Source organism: Myodes glareolus, chromosome 3, assembly GCF_982192425.1.
Source record: "Myodes glareolus chromosome 3, mMyoGla1.1, whole genome shotgun sequence".
Lineage (NCBI taxonomy): Eukaryota > Metazoa > Chordata > Mammalia > Rodentia > Cricetidae > Myodes > Myodes glareolus.
In genome coordinates, this window is record NC_142028.1 from 82,392,132 (window position 1) to 82,415,382 (window position 23,251).

The 23,251-nt window shown below is 35.6% G+C and overlaps 1 protein-coding gene across 3 annotated transcripts in view; it reads right to left on the minus strand.

Annotated features, from left to right (window-relative positions):
• Eps15 (epidermal growth factor receptor pathway substrate 15) overlaps positions 1-23,251 on the minus strand; it is a 97,751-nt gene that overhangs the window by 45,668 nt on the left and 28,832 nt on the right. For all 3 annotated transcript variants that reach the window (XM_085686403.2, XM_085686402.2, XM_085686404.2), the window contains exons 5-12: positions 22,841-22,936; positions 20,572-20,637; positions 19,926-20,051; positions 17,842-17,901; positions 10,859-10,948; positions 9,874-10,019; positions 6,812-6,968; positions 1,420-1,505 (exon numbers count right to left, since the gene is read on the minus strand). In XM_085686403.2, coding sequence (XP_085542529.1) covers positions 1,420-1,505; positions 6,812-6,968; positions 9,874-10,019; positions 10,859-10,948; positions 17,842-17,901; positions 19,926-20,051; positions 20,572-20,637; positions 22,841-22,936 — 827 coding nt within the window. The remainder of the gene's footprint in view (positions 1-1,419; positions 1,506-6,811; positions 6,969-9,873; positions 10,020-10,858; positions 10,949-17,841; positions 17,902-19,925; positions 20,052-20,571; positions 20,638-22,840; positions 22,937-23,251) is intronic.

Consider the following 23,251-nt stretch of genomic DNA (forward strand, 5'->3'; position numbering starts at 1 on the left):
TTCATATCTTGATCAAATAGAATTCAACTAACAACAGTTAACTGGGGGTCTGAGTAGTATATTCTATGTCAACTGGAAGTCTTTGGAATTAAACATCTTCATCTCTAACCAATGAAAGGGTCAGTGAGATGGCACAATGGGTAAGGTACTTGCCACCAAGCCTGACAACCTAAGTTTGATCCTCAGGGCCCGCTGGTGGGAGGAGAGAACTGACTCCAGAAGGTTGTGCTCTGGCCTTTGTATATGCACCACAGCACATTCACACACATGTGTGCACACACACAATGCAGAAATAAATAAAAATGGTAAAAAACAAACAACAATAAAAGTGAAATCTTCTGTCAAAAAGCAATTTAGTAAACATCACATACACTGTTCGAATTCTTTTCCTATATCATAGTTATACACATTCATTCTATTAAAAAGACTCAAAAATAAAACCTCAAGAGTAAAAACTTTTGTACAGAAAAAAAATACTGAAAGACTAGGTATATAATGAAATATCCTAAAGACTTGGTGATCTAACAAAAACTTGAAAATGCTAGGCATGCTCCTCATAGGTTATTAGTTATCATTTACTATATAGAACGGCATACTATCTCAATTATCAAAGCTTGGTAAAAGCTTAAATGCCTAAATGTAGTAACTATTAGAAATGGCAACAAATGTAAAGAGTATTTGATCTATGGTGCTAATTCCTTTTAAAATAACAATAAAGGCATTTTATACACTAAACAATTGTGCAAGTCAAGAAAGCAAGTGTAGAACATTGAAGAATGTGTCTGTCTACATCAGCTTGAGAGGCACAGAGACAAGCATTTTCCTAACTAGCTGTTTAAATGTTAATACACACATAAGCAAGAATGTTTAATGGGGCATTTACAGGCCCTGTGAAAATGAAATATAAACATGATTATAGACACAGTAACCCAATGTTTAATTCTGTCTTGAACCAAAGTAAAAAAAAGGTATAGGTGTATGTATGTGTGTATTTGTGAGTATGTGTACAGATGCATGAGTGTGAAGGCAAGAGGTCAACAGTGAGTGTATTCCTTGATCAATTGTCTTATATTTAATTTTATTTGTTTGTTTTCAAGACAAGGTATCTCTGTATAACAGTACTAACTGTCCTACAACTTGTTCTCTAGACTAGGCTGGCCCTTGAATTCACAGAGACCCGCCTGCTTCTGCCTCCCGAGTGCTGGGATTAAAGGCATGCATCACCACCACCTAGCTTATATTTGATTTTTTTGAAAAAGCATTCTGATCCCATTTAAGCAGAAATATTGTATTTAAAGAAATAAAGTAGTATTTATCAAAATGTGCATAAGAAATAAGGAAGTTTATGTAATACACATATACTATACATATAATCTGTATGTGTGCCTATAAAGTTAGCTATAATTTTACTTTACATACCTCTGGAGGTCAACTATTTCATTGTTAAGAGTATCTAGTTCCTTAATAGCAGAGAAATCTGCAACAGGACTTGATCCTATGATGGTCTAAAAACAGAAAATTCACAGTTATACATTACTACTATAAATGCTAAGCACTCGAAATGCTAAAGCTACACAGGGTAACAAGGTATTCCATTTTACTACATATTATCACTTTTAACTCATTTAATAAAATACTTTGCACAACCATATATATGTATTTGTAATTATATATGTTCTTGTATATTAAGACAGCTCCCTTACACCCTCCAGAAAGCTATTATTCAATAATATAAACTCACACCCCAGATCCCATTGCCTTTGTCACATGATCCTAGTTTACCCAGAATTCTGCAGTAAATAAACACATGCAAGATTAGAAATTAATTCCTCCACTAAGATGTGTGATTAGCAGCAACAGGGATGATGATATATTTCTATTTACATCATCTAGCACAGAATAAGTACATAAATTTTGTTGAGTCTCAGAATTATAATGGTGGTTGACTTTACTCAACAAATACTTTTTGTTAAATGCTTTTATTATCTAATCTAACCAAAAATCAACTGACCAACTGCTCAAACATGTCCTACAATAAATACTACTATCACCATGTATGTAAGTCTCTATATAGAAAATCTTTCTTTTCATTTTTTAATTTTTTTGGTGTGTATTACTGTTTTTCTGGGTTTTTTGTTTTTTTTGTAAACAGATTTTTAACTGTGTGCATGTGCATACTACAGAGGCCAGAAAAACGCATCAGATCCCCTGTTATAAGTGGTTGTAAGCAGCCTGACAGGTTCCGGGAGTCAAACTCCAGTCCCTCTGCAACAGCAGTTCACATATTTAACTGTTAAGCCATCTCTCCAGTTCATTTTTGTGTTTTTGAGGCAAGGTCTCATTTACCCAAGATGGCCTTAAACGTGCTATGGAGACAACGGTGACCTTGAATTCCTGATCCTCCTGCCTCCACCCACAAGTAAGGGGATTACATGGGACACCATATACCCAACACATAGTTTTCTTTTAATAAGGATGATATCAGAATTGGTTACCAAATGATACTTATATAGATACAGAATTTAGGTTTAATCTACATTCTGTTATTTTGCTAACTATATCCTCTTCACCCGGAAAATGGAGAAATAAATCTCTGCCCTGTCTACTTAGATCAAATGAAGTAACTTTTCCTTTTTTGAATTGCCATTGATGTCCAGTTTGCTTTCTAAAGTCAGAACAAGAGGATAACTGCTCCTTTAAAAACCCGACTTATACACACCATTATAATCAGAATAACAAATAGCAGAATCATCAGCTTTTGAAATAGTAAAAATAAAACCTGACTGTGTGAGACCTAAGATATATTAGTGGCCTTATTAGAACATAAAACTGAGTTATTAATACTAATGCTGTGATTTTCATGTGTCACCATGCACACAGCAGAAAAGATCTAAATGTTCCATAATATTCTATTCCTCACCCTTACACAATCATTAAAATTTAATAGGCACTGCTAAGCCTATCAATCAGGTCTCAAAAGTAATCTGAAAACTGAATCATTGGGAGGTGAGTATTAACTAAATTTAGAGCTGGGAAACAGATCAAGGGATTGCTCAAAGTTGGACCTATTAATTTGATCAAAAATCTTCTGATTAAATACAACTGTCATTTTATAACATGACCTTTGGCATTTGCATGCCAAAGTAACTTAGAAAACATTTTGCTAAAAGTAAACTTAGCAAACAGGTTAATAATAATTCCTTCTACTTTTTAAATATCACATTGCCTGCTAATACTGAGTTGTTTTGACTATTAGCATTAAAACTCATCTATAAAGATTCAATTAATTAAACTTCAAATTTTATATTAATTACAACCTTACATCAAATATAATTATTTTGAAGGGGCAGTTGAGACAGCACTTCCCTATGTGGCCTAGGCTACTCTTGGGCTCACTATGTAGCCTAAACTAGCCTTAAATTTACTGTAAACCTTCTGGCCTCAGTCTCTGGAGAGCTGAGGTTAGTTTAGAGGTGCACACTGCCATGATTCTCAAAAATACTTAACTGTCTTATTAAGCTCCATTAATATACAGACCATTACTGAAGCCATATTAAATTAAGAATCTCAAAGCAGATTTCTGCAGGAGACAGTTATTCACTAAGTTTTAGTTTTATCTAAACTTGACCTATGGGTTAGGCTGAGTCAGATATCCAGGCAGGTGAAAAAAATGAAAAAAAAAATAGAACTTGATCTCACATTCATTACCAAGAGTAACTTCTATCACTTAAATGCTACTGAGAAAAGTTCTATCAGAGGTGCAAGTATACAAGGAAACACATGGCTTCCATACCTCTTCTTAAAAAGTGGATCACATTTTGCAGCCTTTGCTATTAAAACACCAATAGGCAAGAAGATTAAGTTAAATAAATTAGTTTAGCCTCAAACAAGGTAGAAGGTAATAGCTTTAAATGATTAAAATGGCATGCAAGCAAATATGGAAAAGTTCAACTAAAATTATGTATAGTATATGAAGGGTACACAAAGAAAAACTGTAGCATGCACGTCTTTTAAAATTATTTTATTCATTTATTCAATTTTGAATTATTTTTTATGTGTATGGGTGTTTGCTTGCTTACAAGTCTGTGTAGCCAATGTGCACTTGGTGCCTGTGAGGACTAGAAGAGGGCTTTCGATCCCACAGATGGTTGTAAGCTGCCACACCTGTGAGTGGGGAATCAAACCCAGGTATTCTGGAAGAGCAGCCAGTATTCTTAACTGCTAAGACACCTCTCCGTACACTCCCTTTCTGTCTAATTCGTATGTGTCTGAGTGTTTTGCTTGTATGTATAAGTGTATCAAGCACAAACAGTACTGATGGAAACCAGAAGAGGGTGTCAGCTCCAGCAGCTCCCTGGGAACTGGAGTTGCAACCAATGTGAAGCCAGCACGTGAGTGTGGGGAACCAGACCTGAGTCCTCTGGAAGAGCAGTCGTGCTCCTAACTGCTGAGCACCTCTGGCCCCACATGCACCCTTACAAATATTTTCTCTCATGTTGTTTTGTGTATTTCATCAAAGCCTCACCTTAATGATTTTAAGTGGATTGAGGAGTCCAGGGAAGTCAGGCTACAAGTATCAAATGACACATGACAAAAGCATGCTGATCAACCGTTTTCACTGTTTATCAACTTTTCCGCATAAAAAACACTCTAATTTCAAAATATATCGTGTAAATAAAAAACTGTAATGCTAAAATACAACAAAGACAGCATAAAATAAAGCTCTAACCTTGAGAGAGAGGGGAGTTAAGAAACTGACAGTACAAGAAAGGCGAAAGCAGAGTGCGGCAGAATGGAAAAAACAGTCCAAACTAGAAAAAACACAGAGAGGAGGAAAGCGACATTCAAAACGGTTTAGTTGAAGCTACAAAAAAATGCAGTTCCTTTAAATAAAATAAAAAAATAGATAATGAGAAGAGATTATTTGAAAGTCGGTACAAATTTTAATATTTTTGATTAATAAATAAGGCAACAGTTATAAAATATCAAGACTAGCAGTTATAAAATATTTCAGTGAATCTGGCACCAAGAAATAAGCACACCTTAGCATGCTCTAGTAAATGGTCTTCTGAAAAGTCTACTAATTACAAACTATGTTAACAGATACAACCTCAAGTGTCTACTAGTATACAGATTCCATGAACAAACAAAATTGATTCAGTAATTTATGTTCTCTTGGAAATTAAGAGTTGGTGAAAATTTCAGTCATTATAAATTAAAAATGCAGAAATAACAACCCTACAAAAATGATGTCTACAGTGTTACACTGCTGAGATACAGAACAGAACAGAATGCATAGGTATAAGTCTGTACCCTACATCTTTCTGTGCAGCATCATTTTCAGTCGCTCCACAACCTAGTGAGTTCATGTCACACATACAAGAGTCTAAAAACACTCACAAAGTACAAAACCTCATTCATATAACTAATTCTCAGGACCTGGCAGTAGTGAATTCCATTTATTTTATTCGGAGGAAAAAGTACATTTTTGACTTCTGTTGGGTTAAAATGGAATTTTTTAACTATCTTACAAAATTAATGCAAAATCAAAACATTTTATTGGTACTTGAAAGTCAGTTCTTAATAACACACATTTGACAACCCTCAAATATCACCACAGCAGTATTTATGACACAGGTGAGAAGAGAAAGATGGAAAGTTTGGGTGAGAAGTTTTATTTTGTTTGGGTCTTTTTTAAATGAGGTCTCCTTGCACTGCCCAGGGTAGCCTTGAACTTCTGGATTCAATAATACTTTAGCCGGGCAGTGGTGGCGCACACCTTTAATCCCGGCACTCGGGAGGCAGAGGTAGGCACATCTCTGTGAGTTTGAGGCCAGCCTGGTCTACAAGAGCTAGTTCTAGAAAAGGCTCCAAAGCTACAGAGAAACCCTGTCTCAAAAACAAACAAACAAAAAGAATTCTTTAGCCTAAGCCTTCCCAGGAGCTGAGACTACAGGGTCAAACGACACCTGGTTATTTAGTTTGAAAAGTAACAAACTCACCATTTAAGTCTTTTGAAAGGTCTATTATAGACTAGGATATTGTAAATGTGCTATATTAAAAAGAGCTTCTAGACAAGGAAGAAAATTTCAAAGTACAACATGGTTAAAATAAAAATGTTTTGAAAACTTCCACTGCTGACCAGAAACCCAATTAACTTCTAGATGTTTAAGATATGAAGCTCAGATATATACTTAAGAATGAACGCTCATCCTATGGCAAAGAAATGTATACAGATTTTCCTCTACATACAGTTTTTCATGAAGGCTATTTTGATGTAAAATTGATACTAAGAAATCACTATCTTATGGATTTTGTTTCCAAATTTGTATTGTTTTCTGTAAGATTGAAATGTAACAATTTAATTATTACAGCTAATATTTCCTTCCTTCTTTCTTTCCTTCCTTCCTTCCTTCCTTCCTTCCTTCCTTCCTTCCTTCCTTTTTCATAAAAATTGACTAGCCATGGTGCATGCTTATAATCCTAGCATTTGGGAAGAGAAAGAAGAAAGGATCAGAAGTTCAAAGTAATTCTCAACTATACAGTATTCAATGCCAGGCTGGGCTATATGAGACCCTGTTTCAAAAAAAAAAAAAACTTCAATTTAATATAATAAAGTACAGCAGTCTTATGTGTGATAGATAGTGGGGTTGGCAGTTCAAGGATGCTATATAAGGGCTATATAAGGTCTGTGAGCATGCTCACAGACACACTAAACCAACAGGGAGTGCTCTGACCCTCCACACTTGTGACTAGACACAGCATTGGTTCTTTTCTATCAGGCATGCAGGCTTCTTTAAACTTTTCTTACCTTTTGTAAACTTGACCTGTCTGATGGTGGAATCATCTCCGGAGAGAGAATATGCGGAGGATCAATGCCCTTTATTAACTTTTGATTGATTAAGTGAAAAGCCAAGGCAAACTGGTCTTTTGAAAGCTTCCCACAGTTCTTTGTGTCACACAGTGCCCTATACAAATAAAAAAAATGAACAGTACGTAAGTGCTACAATTATTACTCCCAAAACCCAGGAGAAAAAAAAATATGATTTTAATGTTTTAAAAATAATTAGCTGAATTGAAAAAGACAGATCACAGGCTGCTGAAAACTCACATAAAAAAGTTAAAGAGGTGGACCACATTAAGATGCTAAAAAAGAAACTAGGCAGTAGTGAAGCACACCTTTAGTCCCAGCACTTGGGAAGCAGAGGCAGGTGGATCTCTGAGTCCGAGGTCAACCTGGTCTATAGAGCAAGATCCTGGACAGCCAGGGCTGTCAGAAAAACTAAACAAAACAAAAATCCCAACACTCAGAGAAAGTAAAAAGAATGTATGAGCAGGAGATAGAAAGGGTGCTGGGGAATGCTGTCTTCTGAACATGACACAGCTGCTGCATTCACAAATACAGCAGCAGTGGCCACCCGGCTAAGGCTGAGCCCATCAGCACTGCAGAACGGCTAGGAGGGGAGCACAAGAGGCCCAACCCTTGCCTGGGGTAGTTAACGGCTGCAGGGGAAGGGAAGTCATTTTTCTTCAGTGAAGTAGTCACTGGCAAGTTGCACACGATCCAGTAAATAATCCTACACCCATGTATATGCAAGCAACCCTAATTAAGCTCAGGAGGTTATTAGAAAACAAACAAAAACATAAAAGTTGAAAAGAGATATATTGTAAAGAAGAGCTCCAGAATGTGGAATGGTGATACAAGATGGTAATGGAGTATGTGAATGACCAAAACATATTACATACATATGAAATTGTCAAATAATAAATTTTACCAGAAAATACAGTAAAATCTGTCAATTGAAGGGAGAGAACAAATGTTTCATTCTATTTGCCTTTTTTTCTTCTTTTTAAAATTCAGCTTTCTAAATGTTTAATTCTCTGAAAGTCAGTGTAGTCTGACAAAAAGACTGGGTATCAGGGTAGTTGACAAAAAGACACGGTATCAAGTTGAATGTGGATTTCAGCTTTTATCTTAAGTCCTTATAACCTGGAACAAAATTTTTTGAGGTCTCAATCTTAGTTTCATCATCTATAAGTAAAGAAACTCCTTTTGTGAGGTACCATAAGAAAGGTAATGCATGATTAAAGCCTGAGCATAGCACCACACCCATTTGTGACAGTTACCTTTGTTCTGTGTACTTAGCCTAGGCGCTCAAAGGCTGTAGATTCAGCTACGCAAGCTTAATTTTTTCCAGTCTGAATACTCATCTCTCTTAAGACAGACCTACCATACTCTGCTCTCTTCTAAGCTTCTCTTTGCAACTTTTTGTGTTTGTTGCCTCTTAAAAACCCCAAGATAACATCTGGCATAGTTAGCCAGGGTGGTGGCAGGAACAAGACAAAGCAATTTCATATGCATTATCATATGTACTATGAAATGCATTACCAATGAACAACTGTCATACAAATGCATACATCTTACAGGATTAGACATGTACACCACTGTTTATTTTTTAATTAAAAAACCCCATTATCTTGTACAAACGTTACAAACAAAACCCCACACAGACTAACGTAGCCATTCAAACAAGCAACTGCCTAGACCAAAAGTCTATACACCTCAATGAACATATTCAAATCATGAATATATACAGCCATTCTGAAGCTATAGAATTTTGCTTACGTGTTTATGCACAAAAAAATCCATGATAGAGTTAAAACTAGAAATACAAGTTTTATATCTTCTTTCACGACTCATGTTTTTTTTAATTTTTTTTTTGGGGGGGCTTTTCAAGACAGGATTTTTCTGTGTCTTTGGAGCCTGCCCTGGAACTAGCTCTTGTAGACCAGGCTGGCCTCGAACTCACAGAGATCTGCCTGCCTCTGCCGCCCAAGTGCTGTGATTAAAGGCGTGCACCACCACCGTCCGGCTGACTCATGTATTCTTTACCTGTACTCCATCCTTCCTCATCACCTTTCTTGTTCTCCTACTACCTGTGATACTTACTATTCCTATATGTGTATCTGTTTGCAGATGCAAAGTACAGGCAAGGACTCACAAAAAGAACACACAGAATTTTTCTTTCTTTCAAGTAACCTCATTATGATACATCTATTTTCTTGCAAAGATATTTGCATCCCTGTTTATTGCTGCTCTATTCTCTATAGAAACAAAATGATACCAACAGATCTCCATCAAAAGATAAATGGCTAACAAAAATCTGCATATATAGCCGGGCAGTGGTGGTGCACGCCCTTAATCCCAGCACTTGGGAGGCAGAGGCAGGTGGATCGCTGTGAGTTTGAGGCCAGCCTGGTCTACAAGAGCTAGTTCCAGGACAGGCTCCAAAGCCACAGAGAAATCCTGTCTTGAAAAACCAAAAAAAAAAAAAAAAAAAATCTGTATAATATAAAAAAATGGAATACTATTCAGCTGTAAAGCAAAATGAAAACAATTTTTTCTTTTAGACATGGTCTCATTATTCCAGGCTGATCTTGCACTTCCACGAGTACTGGGATTGCAGATATATGCCACCATACCCAATTCATGTAACACAAGGGATCAAATCCATGCCCTCCTGCAAGCTAGTTAAGAACTCTACCAACTGAGCTAGATCTCCAGCACCTAAAGGTATTACTTATTAAACTGCTTAAGCTTCAGATATCTGGATTTTCGTAAGAACATTCTAAGAGTTTTTAATTAGTATAAACAAATAAAATGCTCCACCTATTTTTAATACCACTTCTGAATTTTTATTATACACAATAATTTTTCATATTTGAATTTTCTCTATAAAAATGAAACAAATATTAACCTGTTCTCAAAATCTAGAAAAAAAGTATAAATACTAGTCATAATTTGATATAAAACTACACACACACACACACACACACACACACTTTTTAAAAACTATTAAAATAAAGTCTTACCAGATGTGGGCTAGTAAGGCAGAAGGTAAACCTGTTTTCAGGAAGGTTTCACGGACTTCTTGACCAGACACATATCCATCCATATCCTTATCCGTTTTCAGGAAGATTTCATCATATTTAGCCTTTTCTGCAGGGGATACAACCCACTGGAGAGGGAAGAGAAGTGTCTATTAAAACGAAACCAACTTTGAAATAATATTTCTTCAAACCATAAGTATATCTGTCACCAATCTGAATAAATATACCCAAATAACTTGATGTCAGTGCACTGATTCCCAAACATCACAACCAAAAAATATGAAGAGAAGGCAATAAAATTACACAACATTTAGGACATTTACAGGTGCCAATTTAACACTTTTTTTTTTTTTGAAACCAGTTAACTCAAGCACAATTAAGCCCTGACCTATAAATTCCCATTCTAACAGTGGTATCTGGGAAAGCCTGCATAAACAAATAAAGATACTCCCCAAGCTTCATTTTCTATGCATGCAGCATTCTTGCCCAGATCTGAGCTTGTACAGGCTATCATTATAGTTGCTATTACACAACCTGACCAAAGATAGGTCAAAGGAAGTAAGAATCGATCAGAATTAGTAACGTGATCTAAAGAATCAAGAGTTAACTACAGATTAAAAATGATTACTATGACAGGGAGAGCATGCATATTAGCACACAGTATCGTCTATCTCTATCTTTAATCTCTATATATCAGTCAAACACCCATAGGACATAAGGAGCATCTGCCTCCTCTGCGGCATCACGTTATGCAGGCTCAACTAGAGCAAGTGCAGCATCTTTGTTCCTTCTAATTTTACCAATCACATTCATGCACTTTGTTAAAGTAAAATCCTTTAACATTGACAAATTTTTCTACCTGTCTTAACGGTGCTTTCGTAGGTAAAATGCCTACAGGTGGTAAGGAGTGGTAAGATTCCTTGGCTGCTGAAGAGGGGATCAACCACATGGAGCCTGATATACTGACCGTTTTTCTCTTAGAAGGTGGCACCAAGGCTGGAGGCAAGGACATTGGCACAGGTTCTTTCTCCAGTGCACAGTATACCAAAAACATGGCCTTGAAGATAAACAAAACAGAATCCGATATATTTTTAAGTTTTCAAAAAATTCACTCACCATGGCCTGGCTTTTCAAATCTTTTTAAAAAGTAAAATTAAGAACAAAAATAGGAGAAAAAGAGGAAGAAACAAAAGGAAAGAGGAAGAAAAGAACTCAAGGCTAAAACATTCTTAAGAAGAAATACTCAGTCATAAAAACTTAGAGGCACATTCTTCAATTGAAGTTCTTGTAACAGCAAAGAATGAGAATTTGAAGTAAAAATGCTATCTATAAAGAAATAATCTAATATACAAAATTTTCCTAGAAATTAATAATTTAGTTTCAATGAAAGATGAACAAAAACTATGAACAGACAATTTACAAAAAAAAAAAAAAAAAGGAGGAGGGACACCACAAAGGGCCCATCCTTTAGTATATAAAAATCATGCTTAATTTCACTCTTAAAACTAAAACTAGAGGTTAATATTATAGTGAGTTGCCGGGCAGTGGTGTACACTGCCTTTAATCTCAGCACTTGGGAGGCAGAGGTAGGTGGATCTCTGTGAGTCCAAGGCCAGCCTGGTCTATAAGACCTTCCAGGACAGGCTCCAAAGCTACAGAGAAATCCTGTCTCAAAAAAAGGGGGGGGGGTTAACATTTTGTCTAGGTGGCAAGAATCCTAAGTTCCACAATGTACTTGGCAACTAAATTGTGGGGAAAGAGGCACTGTCAGACATTACCAATGGGCACTGATGGGTAACAGATTCCATTTTGCAGGATTATTTGGGGCAGAGGGCAAGTGGGTAACAGACACGAGATAACTTTGTCTTAAATCATCTGACCTCAGTTCTCAAGTGCTGGGGTTACAGGTATGAGCCACAGCCTCATCTAACTTCATACAGCGTGGAGATGGTTCACTGGCAGCGCTTACATAAGAGGCACTACTGCTAGCCTTTACTATCAACTACTCATCTATCCACCCTGCCATAATTTGTGGCCTCCAGTGACCAAAGGTCCTTTTTCTTTGTCTTGTTACTTACCTAAATCTTTATGTATGCTGAAGACACTGTAATAGCTTGAGCTCTAAGCCACTTCTTGAAGTTTTTCTTTCCCTAAATTGTCTACCAGGTATATACAAATTTCTCCTCCACAGAACACAAATCAGCACTATCCTTATGATATATGAAGGGCAAATGGCTACCAAATTGCAAATGGATTCTTCCCTTTAGCTCAGCCATATGACATCTGAGAACATGTGTTTACATTTATTTGCCTACACATGAAATGCTACATGAAAAAGATTATTAACCACACAAACTGTCTGCATCAGTACCCAACTGTCCATCAATAAGAGACTAACTTAAAAATTATGGTAACCTATATCATGAAAAATGATGAAACAATAAAAAAACATTTTGGTATATTTAAAGCATTGTGGTATATATAATTTCCAAAACTGATCCAATTATAACTTAAATTGGAAGCAATCCATTATATATGGCCTCCAAAACAATATACCAGGGGAAAATAATCACCAAGTATTCTATGAGAAAATAAGCCTAAGAATCTAAAGTACACTGCTAAATATTAAAAAGTACAATACTGAACATACACCTCCACAGTATGTGTGCATAGTATATTATCTTTTTATGCTAAAGAGGAAATAATTATTCACTATTTGTATACATTTGGACCAAGAAATTCAAGGAGAATAAACCAGAAACTAAGAAAAGTAGTTGAATAGAGAAGACGAAGTTCATTAATGGAAGGCAGGGATGGATCTTTCTCACTATCTTCTTTTATTAATTTTGAACCATTAGAATATATTACCTATTTTAAAATCTTTTAAATTAATAAATATTTAAAGCATGTATATAAAAAGGAAACAATTTACCTACAGAACATGCCAGGATATAACCTATCCACTTTATTTATCTTTTAAAAAAACTTAAAAATGTTTGTGTTATAACTTGTATAAAATAATATAGTGTCTCCATCTTAAAGGTGGTAAAGTACTATTCAAATTTTCAGAAGATGAAGCTTCTATGGCTTAAAAAAAGAAAATTTTTCTCTATGTACTCCCCAAAATAAACAAATAATTAATTTTAGTCAAAAAATGGAAAATTATACAATAAAAGAAAACCAGACAATATCTTTAATCATATAAAATCACTCAAAGTTAAGTGGGCACTCTAAAGGGATTCTGGTGGCAACTAAGAGAGAATGCACATTATTTCTTGACTTTCTTCCATTGAAAATCATAACTCAGCTGGGTGGTGGTAATGTATACCTTTAATCCCAGTACTTAGAAAGCAGAGGCAGGTGGATCTCAGAGTTCAGAGCTAGCCTGATCTTCGGAGTGAGTTCCAGGACCTCAGAACTGTTATATAGAGTAAGCCTATCTCAAACAAAACAAAACAAGGCAAAGCAGCAAACAAACAAAAAACCTAGCAACCAGAAAAGACAAGAATGAAGAAAGAAAATCCTAACTCTCAAAAGTAAACTTGCTTTAAGCTCCTACCTTAACTCCTAAGTTTGAGCTGTTTTCAAATCAATATTCACTGAGTACAGAATACAAACGTGATCCATAATTTCTATAATGGCTAATATTTTATAAATCAAGAAACAGAGGTCCAGAGATGCTATCTTGCCTAATGCAATATTGTAAAAAATTCATAGGCTACAGTATATACTAAACCAAGCATCATTTCACATTCCTATAACCCCAGTACTCAAAACTGGGGAGCAAAGGATTGAGTTTGAGGCCAGTCCAGGTTATACTAGTCTGTCTTAAAAAATAATTTTTTTAATGTTTATATACATATATAAATATATATGATACAAACCAGGCCATCTTAGTTATAGCATTCTTGATTGATCATGTTTTAATCAGCATTAACAGCACCTGTATAATAATTCACACTGCCACCCTTTCCTTTACAATTAGAAAACTATACCTGATCCATGGACCCAGATTATAGCGGGCACCAGAACTGCCTGGATGGCTTAGTAGCTTTATAATTGGAACTCTGAACTCAGTAAAGCTGGAACTGGGCCAAAGAATCTGCATTTCTAACAAGTTTCCGGTGATTCTGGTGCTGTGTATCCAGGGTAGCACCTAACCACTTGACCCAAACCAAGTCTTTTCCAGAGATGAGCCAACTAACAAGAATTCAGTGTCAGCTTTAAAACAAATGAACACTATGTCTCCAAAAACCTGAAGCTCCAAAAAGAAAACTATCTGCCTAACACATCCTTTTCAGACAAGCTGACAATGTATGTAGTATCAGATTGGCACTTTGCATGCGACAAGTGACCCGCAAGCATTTAAGGTCAGCATTTTTCTTGCTGCAGATGGAAGTCATTTCCTAGAAAAGTGGAAACTGAACAACAAAAGCAATGCTTGCCATCTGCTTCAAGAGACAACACATTTTTTTTTCTGAAAGTTAAAGTTCTTAACTTCATGTGTCTTGAAAATAGTTTCCCCAAGAAAACCAATGCCAAATTTTGTTCACTAAATATAATATCAAAAGTGAGCAGAGTAATTTCAGTACTGCTAGACTATGACTTGTTTTCTTATTATAGTGTACCTTATCCTATACAAAGTTTATAACTGAAACAAAAACAGCAACCAGATCAAATGATGCCCTCCCAACCCCACCTGCCCTATGTGTGCATGTGTGTGTGGGGGGGAGAAATGTTAGCTTTCAAGCTGGTATATTCTAGGTGAGTATGAATACAGTTACATAGAGAGACGCTAAAGTAAAATGCTTTTAGGATACTTCTTTTTTAAAAATAAAATCACCGCAAACAGACCTAAACTTAACACAGAGTGCCATGGAAAGAAACAATTCAGTTGGGATTACTATCAACTGACTTTCTTTCAGAGTGTTTTTCTCTTTGTGTTTTAAGCAACATTAACTTTCAGTGGATGTCAGATCAACTTGAGGGGCTTGCTTTGTTTTGTTTCTTGTTTTTCAAGACCAAGTTTCTGTGTAGCTCTGGCTGTCCAGGCTCTGTAGACCACGCTGGCCTCAAACTCACACAGATCTACCTACCACTGCCTCTGGAGTGCTGGGATTAAGGAGCACCGTGGGCTCTGAAGGCCTTTTAAAATACAGAGCCTGACCAGCTCTGGCTGGAGGTTTAGTCCAAGGGTATTACTGATGGGCAACTATACTTTTAAGAGTTTCCTTAAAGTTTTACTTGCTCACTGACCTATTGAAGCAGGTGGCAACCACAACTGCCATAAGGGATGAAAACACTTTTTGTGTTTTCCAAGTAAATAAATTTCCTTCGCCACTTTAGTTTAATGGAACATTTACTGAAAAATGTCTGACCACCAGGCTAAAAACACAAAAGGAAAAATACCCTTCACTTTCATAACACAAGAGAGTAGCACATGAGCAAAAGTTAATTTCAGGGCTTGAGGTGTAGCTCAGCAGCAGAGCACCTGCTTAGCATATGGAGTACGCTGTGTTCAATTCAAAGAAACACACACACAAACACACACAGACACACACACACGCTAATAACGAGTGTGTGATGAGATGGATAGCAGTGACTGCACTCAGGAGGCAGAGGCCAACCTGGTCTACAGAGAAAGTTCCAGGACAGTCAGAGCTGTTACATAGAAAAACCCTGTCCTGACAAACAACAACAAAAAGTCTGTGATACATACTAGCATATACAAGCATAGCTCCCTCTTACATCTTCTAGTGCCACATGTTCCTCACAAAATAAGAACCCAATAAATACTAGTGACAGAAAACATTAACACTTGGAAAGAAGAAGAGAAAAAATGACACAAAGGCAGTCAAGTAAAAATGCTGTCACCTTCACTTTACAGAAACAAAAAAAAAAAGAGAGAAAAACTTAAGTTACTTTTCTGGGAAGAAATCTTGCAAGTGCTATCTTAACCAATCCCCATGACAGAATATATCCCTGATACTTGAATAAATTCATTTTGCCTCTAGACAAATCTAAACTGGAAAATATTCTACATGTTATTAGGCCAGTACTCCTTTAAAAGAAAAAAGTCAAGGTCATAAAAAAAAGACAAAAGTGACAAACTGCCAAAGATTCAAGAGACTGAAAAGACACAGCAACTAAATGCAGTAGAATACTAAAGAGCAGATCTTGGACCAGAAAGCTTTAGATGGTGAAATCAAAAGAAAATGTGGAGTTTAAAAGTAATTGACCAATGTAGGTTTCTAAATTTGACAAAGGTCATCCTTGGATATATAGTGAATGTAAGACCTGACTGGGCTAACCAGACAGTTACAAAAAAAGGGGGGGGCGGGGTTAGAGCAGTGAGATGACTCAAATGCTCAAGACACTAGCTGTGTAAGTCTGGCAATCTTAAAGGCAGAAAAAGAGAACAGACACTGATGTAATCCTTTAACCTCCACACTCATGGCATGTCACCTCTGCCCATATACACAAATAAACTTTAGAAAAGGTTTTTGAAAGTGGGAATAAATCAAGATAAAAGCTGAATTAGATGGAAATTTAAAATATGAAACACAAAAGGATAATCTTAAAGAATGATTGTTTTGAAATATCACTGACCTAATGATAGATTGAACCAAAGTAATAAAAAGGACTATGAGCATAAATATGGAAGATTCAAAATGAGAAAAGAGGATAACCTCAGGCATAAAAAGATTTTCAAAAATACAAGTTCATGGGAACAAGCCTAAAAAAAAAAAACACAAAAAAACAAGCAATTGAGCTGGAGAGATGGTTCAGCAATTAAGAGCTTGCACTGCTCTTACAGAGGACCTGACTTCAGTCCACAGCACCCATAAAGTGGCTCACAACTAACTATAGCACCAGCTTCAGGGAGATCTGAGACCTCTGCTCTCTGCAGGCATATACGCATGTACACACACACACACACACACACACACACACACACGAAAAAAAAAACCCAAACAATTCTTTAGAAAAATTCTTTAGAGGTAGAAAATTTAACATCCAAGACTAACATCCAAGTACACAAGAGATTACCAATTTATCCCAGGTAAATTCACAGCAGATTATGTATGTGTGTGCACACGTGTGTATGGGTGTGTACAAATCAGAGGTTGATGTTGGTCTTCCTCAATTACTTTCCATCTTATTTTCTGAGCCAGGGTCTCTCACTGTACCCGGAAACTTGTTGATTCAGAAGTATCCTATCTCTGCTTTGCCAGCACCGGGATGATAAGCACTCACCACCAACCCTTTTCTTTAGGGTCTGGAGATTGAACTCAGGTGCACATGAGTTCATGAGCTTGAACTGCAAGCACTTTTAACAACTGAACCACTTCCCAACGCCTATTAAAGTTTCATCTAACTTTAAGGGAGCAATAAATACGATATCTGACATCAACTACCTAACTACTAAAATAGAAAGATCTTTAAAATAAGGGAAGATGCCAAAATGTTCCTGCCCCATCAGTTAAAATGAAACCAAATTGTTGTTCATGTTTCCTTTTAAAAAAATAAGGAGAGATATAGTTGAAACAAAATTGAAGTAATTTAAGAAGACTGAAGTAATTTAAGACCCCCCAAAATAGCCACACCATCACCTTTACAGTATATTAATCAAGTATCTTTCCTAAGTACAGAAAATGACGTACAAAAAAAATGACAGTAAAACATACACATCCTCTTTTTCATTAAAAATATGTATTTACCTATAAATCCTAAAGAGATTAATAACTACAATCTGATGGGCATATTACTAAGGATAAATTAAAATAAGAAATGCTTCCCGGGGCAGGTGGCACACATTTTAATTTTAAAAACTCAGAGTCTGGGGTAGGAAGCTTGTAAGTTCAAGCCCTGTTTTAATCAAATGGTGGAAGGTACGGGTGGGAGGTAAAATGAAGACCCTTTACATTTTAAGAACATTTGGTTACTTACAACTGCAAATTCATCTCTGTCAAGCTTTCCATCATGGTCAATATCGCTCAACTCCCAAACCTTGAAAAAGAGAAGAACAATTAGTGCTCTTTTATTTTATGTTCTACTTAGGGACAGGAAAAGAAAGTATACTAGTGGAATATGAGAGTGCCTAGTCATTACATGCCTTAAAAAGATCTGAACTTTGTCTTAATTGCAATGAGAAGTTGCTAAAAGGTTAGTTTAAAGAAATAAAATAATAATATTCAAAGTTTAGGAATCTCACACTGACCACACAACAGAAAAAAAGAATGTAAATAATACTAGAAAAAAGTATTTAAAAAAAAATCAGTGTTTTCCAGGCATGGCAGATCTGAGTTCAAGGTTAGCCTGGTCTACAAAGAGGTCCAGGCTAGCCTGGGCTACACAGAGAAACCCTGTCTCAAAAAAAAAAAAGAAAGAAAGAAAGAAAGAAAGAAAGAAAGAAAGAAAGAAGAAAGAAAAGAAAAAGAGAAAGAAAAAGGGAGGAAGGGAGGACTTACTGACCCAGGGGCAGCAGCAGCACAGTATTTCTGGCAGTGTGATGGTAGTCACCACCATGACCACTATAGCATCTAACATTCTCTAACAGAGTTTGTAACATGCACTGTATTAAGTACTTACACTATCACATTTACTCCTTGGAAGTTTATCAACTGAAAATTATACCCAATTTAAAGATTTGAAAACCAACACACAATTTTTCTAAAGACTTTCCCAAAGTTACTTAAAAAAGCAGGGAAGGCAAGATTTGACACAAGAGCTGAGGGCTTAGAGAGAGTGGTTATGGTTTAAAACATCAAATAAAGAAAAGAAATTACTTTGGAAAGAGCACAAAAGTGGCAAGGAATAGGGAGAAACCCAGACAAAACTAGTGATCATGAACTTATTTTAGCATTTCTCAAAAGACTGTATGCAACAAAAAAGAGGCAAATAATTAGCAAATGCAAAATTGACTTTTTAGTAAAATCAAACACTTATTAACAAAGTCAAAGAATTAATAGGAAAATTAGAAAATTTTCCTAAATGGAAAAAGATCTATATAAGAGCAGGATATTCAAGTTAGAATCTATGATTTCATCAGAGGAGATATTGAAGAACAATGGAGAAAAAGAGCTAAGAATAAAGGTATGGAACTAAGGACAAACACATAAAATTAAATAAAGAAAAAATAATTTCTGAAGATACCAAGATAGAGCTTTGATCTTACCAGTTGAAAAAAGCCATGGAGATGATAGTGATGGTGGCTGTACGGAAATGTCACTATACTTAACATTACTGAACTGCATATTTAACACGTGAACTACATGGGCAGGGGAGGTAATTCAGTTAATAATAAAGTAATTCCCATGCAAGCATGAGGGCCTTAGTTTAAATCCCAGACCCACATAAAAAGGTTGGTGTGAGAGCTGGAGAGATGGCTCAGCAATTAAATGCATTTGTTGCTCTTTCAGAGCCCCCAAGTTCAGTTCCCAGCACACACATAGAGGCTTCGTCTAGGTGTTGACTGTAACCCCCAGGCCCGAGTGGCAGAGCTCCAGGATAAGGAAAGAACATGCCTCAAAAACAAAACAAAACAAAACAAAACAAAACAAAACAAAAAATAAGGTAAGGAAACACAACAACAGTTCCTAAAGAGCAACACCTGAGGCTCCCACGTGTATACACATGTGCAAGCACACACAGAAAATTCGTCAACTAGATCATTCAAGTATACATATGTAACTATACCAACTATTCATATTTTACAGGGAAAACTAAAACCAGAAATGTGACAATAATATACATGTTAAAAATATAGAAAATCTTGTATTAACACAACTTTTAAAAGGTCTATATATCTTTTATTGTATTACTGTTATCATATTGTTATTAGTTATTAGTGCTCCTGTTATGTGTAAAATTAAAATATATAATAACTGCATCGAGCACAATACTATGATTCCAGCACTCATGAGGTTCAGGCGAGAGGTCCGTGAGCTCCAGAACAGTCAGCCTGAGCTGCACATTAAGACTATCTCAAAACAAACAAACAAACAAATTACATTTAAAGTTTGCTATCTTACTCTTCCAAGGATTTCCACAGGTAACTTAGAGTTGAGCAATACTGGTTTCACTTTATCACCAGACAAAAATCCATCCACTGGGCTTAAACTATCAAAAATTACATCATATTTGGCTTTGTCTTCAGACTACAATATGAAAAAAAAAAGATGACAAGTTAAACAATCATGAAAAGGATTTAATTGCATATATAAGAATGAAATATTTAAATAACAGACTTTTAAGAAAACATTTTTAAAAACCATTTTTATCAAAATGGATTAAATAATTTCAAAGTGTCTATGCTAAGGACTAGTTGGAAGACCATCTTTGTTTTTCTACTGTCAGGTTAGACTCACACAATTTTAGAGAGAGAATGCTGTGAGGAGCACTTGGTCCACTCAACCAGACCTACAGCAAGAAAGAACTTTTCTCAGAAGACATTGGCAGTGACATCCCAACTTTCAATTCAAAGAAATAAAATGTTTTTAAAAATTGTCACAAAATGACTAACAGAGCTAAGGTACTACTCAACATTTTCCATCTCAGTGTTTTCCCTATACTTTTGAAAATGTATATGAAAAGTCCAATGCAGAGCAATGTATTTTGAGGACAAGGGAGGAAAGCATTTAAAGTAGAAAGAAAAAGAGATGCAAGAAACTTATTTACCTTTACAGCCCAAGGGAGCTCAGCTGCTGAAGTCCCACTGGTCAGCAAAGGACTACTGGAGTCATGCTAGGAAATGAAGAGAACATGAACTAAGTCCTCATACCAATAGCCAATGAAGAAAATGTGCTTTTCCATTTAAATGCATTTGTGCAAAATGCTGAGTATCAACACTACTTTACTTTAATTAGACCTTCATCTATTGCTTACTGAAATAAAACCTTTTTCCCAATATTAATTAAGAAAAGTAGACCCCAAAAATAAACTTACTGGCACAATACCTAATGGCAGCATATTTAAGTTATTATTTTATCTGGCTCAAGAGACATGTAAATATATTTGAAAAATCTCAGTATTATACCTAGGCAACAAATACTTATGACAACCCTTGTAAGTCACGTCTAAACAGAGAAATATAGACATTCTTAAACTGAAGTTAATTTTTTTTAACTTTATTACTTTATTTTATGTGTGGGTATTTTGCCTGAACTTATCTGTGTACCGTGTACATGCCTGGTGCCCATGCAGACCAGAAAAGTGTGTTGGACCCCCGTAACTTGAGCTACAGACAGTTGTAAGCTACCATGTGGGTACTGGTAAAGCATAAATGGTAGGTGCTTTTCTTCCAATCTACCTTGTTTTATACCTACTTTATGATCTGAAAATATAAAATGCACAATTATTCCACAGTATTATGTACCAACAAATATTAAGTTTTAAAGAAGAAGGGTTGGGGATACCTCAGTGATAAAACATTTGTCCAGGAAGAGCAAGGCCCTGGGTTTAGCTCCAGCAGCACCAAAATTAAATTCAAAATTAAAACAACAGCCATTAAATTTCTGAAAAAGCTGGGGGTGGAGTTGATAAGCTATATAGTATACAAAGACATTTCCCAAACAATGATAATCAAAACACTGCAAAATTGTCACACAGATAAACAAATCAATGAATAAGAACAGGAAAATCCAGAAAGACATCAAAATGCATATGGCAATTTAGGTCATCGCTGATGTGGCATTTGAAATTGGTATGAAAAAGAATGATTATTCAATACACTGTATTTTATATTGTAGCTATCATGATAGAATGAATTTGAATCCACACTCACATTTCCAAAAGAAATAACAAATATACAAAAAGAAAAAAAATAAGTTTTCGCTTTGCAATTTGTTTATATAAAATAATTTCATGATGGGGGTAAAAACACAATCCAGTAAAAGATAAATAACAAATTGAAAGAGTGTATTTGCAAATGATATGGATAGAGATTTAACTTGCTAATTGTTAAAGAAACTCTAGAATTCAGTAAGAAAAAGAATAATCACTCAAGAAAAAGAATCGCAGTCTAGAATTAGACATTCCCATAGCAGAATAAAAACCATTCAGTGCCTTAAAAACTAATCAATCTTACCTATAAGCTAAAAAGAGAAATCTAGACACTAACATACCATTTGCCACCAAGCTGACAAGGATCTATAATCTGACAACAGCATGTGAGCAAAAGCACAAGGAAGCTGACATGCCAACCAATTGCTGGTAAAAGTAAAATACAAACAAAAACTCTTAAAGACAATTTCACTTTTGAGATGTTACAACTACATTCCTGCATACGTCATAAACAAAATTAATATCTGTCACAGCATTTTTCCTTAAAAAAACTGCATACCTATATTGGAATTTATATAAACTATAATAAACATAAACAAAGAAATACCATGCAAACACTAAATAAAGCTTATGTTACATCTCTAAAACATATTCGTTTTAAATCGTATGGAGTCGAATACATAGAATGCCACCATTAGAAAATTAAGAAATACATATTTGTATTTTTATATGCACATATAACTCTGAAGGACATACACATAACTAGTAATAGCAGTAGTTACTAAGAAAGAAAGCCAGGTAGCTAAGTGATAGGGATTAAAACAGAAAGAGTGAGTATGTTACTTTTTATTTCAAACCATGTGGTGTAATTTTCTGGTAAGTATGACTGTAATTTGTGTCTGTGTGTGTTTCTGTAGGTAGGATCTCTCACTTGACTCAGAGCTCACTGATTCCACTAGTTCAGTGCAAGCTATGCCTCCCATCTCAGCTCCTGAATTCTGGGATCACAGGCAGGTCACTGTGCCTAGCCAGCCTTTAACATGGGTACTGGTGATCTGAACTTTAGTTCTCATGCTTACAGGGGCAAGCACTTTACCCAATGAACCATCTTCCCAGCCCTAATCTTTCTAATTAAATAAACTTTACATATAAAATCATTTCTTACAAATCTTGGTGGAGGAACAGCCAGATTCAAGCTGCTCAGGGAAACTTCCAGTCCGTTCTGGGCACATGCCACAAGTCGCAAAGCAATAAAGAATTCCTGACAAAGAAAAGCATAAATGTTAGGTGCTTTTTTTCCAATCTACCTTGTTTTATACCTACATTATGATCTGAAAATATAAAATGCACAATCATTCCACAGTATTATGTACCAACAAATATAACAGTATATTTGCTTCAAAAACATTTGCTTTAAAAAATTGCTTTAAAATTGAGAAAAGAAACATGTATAATGATTTTTCTAACATTACTAGCAAAAAAATAATTTTAATAAAAATAAATAAACCATGGTATATGAAAGTGGAAACTGTACAGAATATTCACATTTTAAAGAATATTCAATTTTACTAAAAAA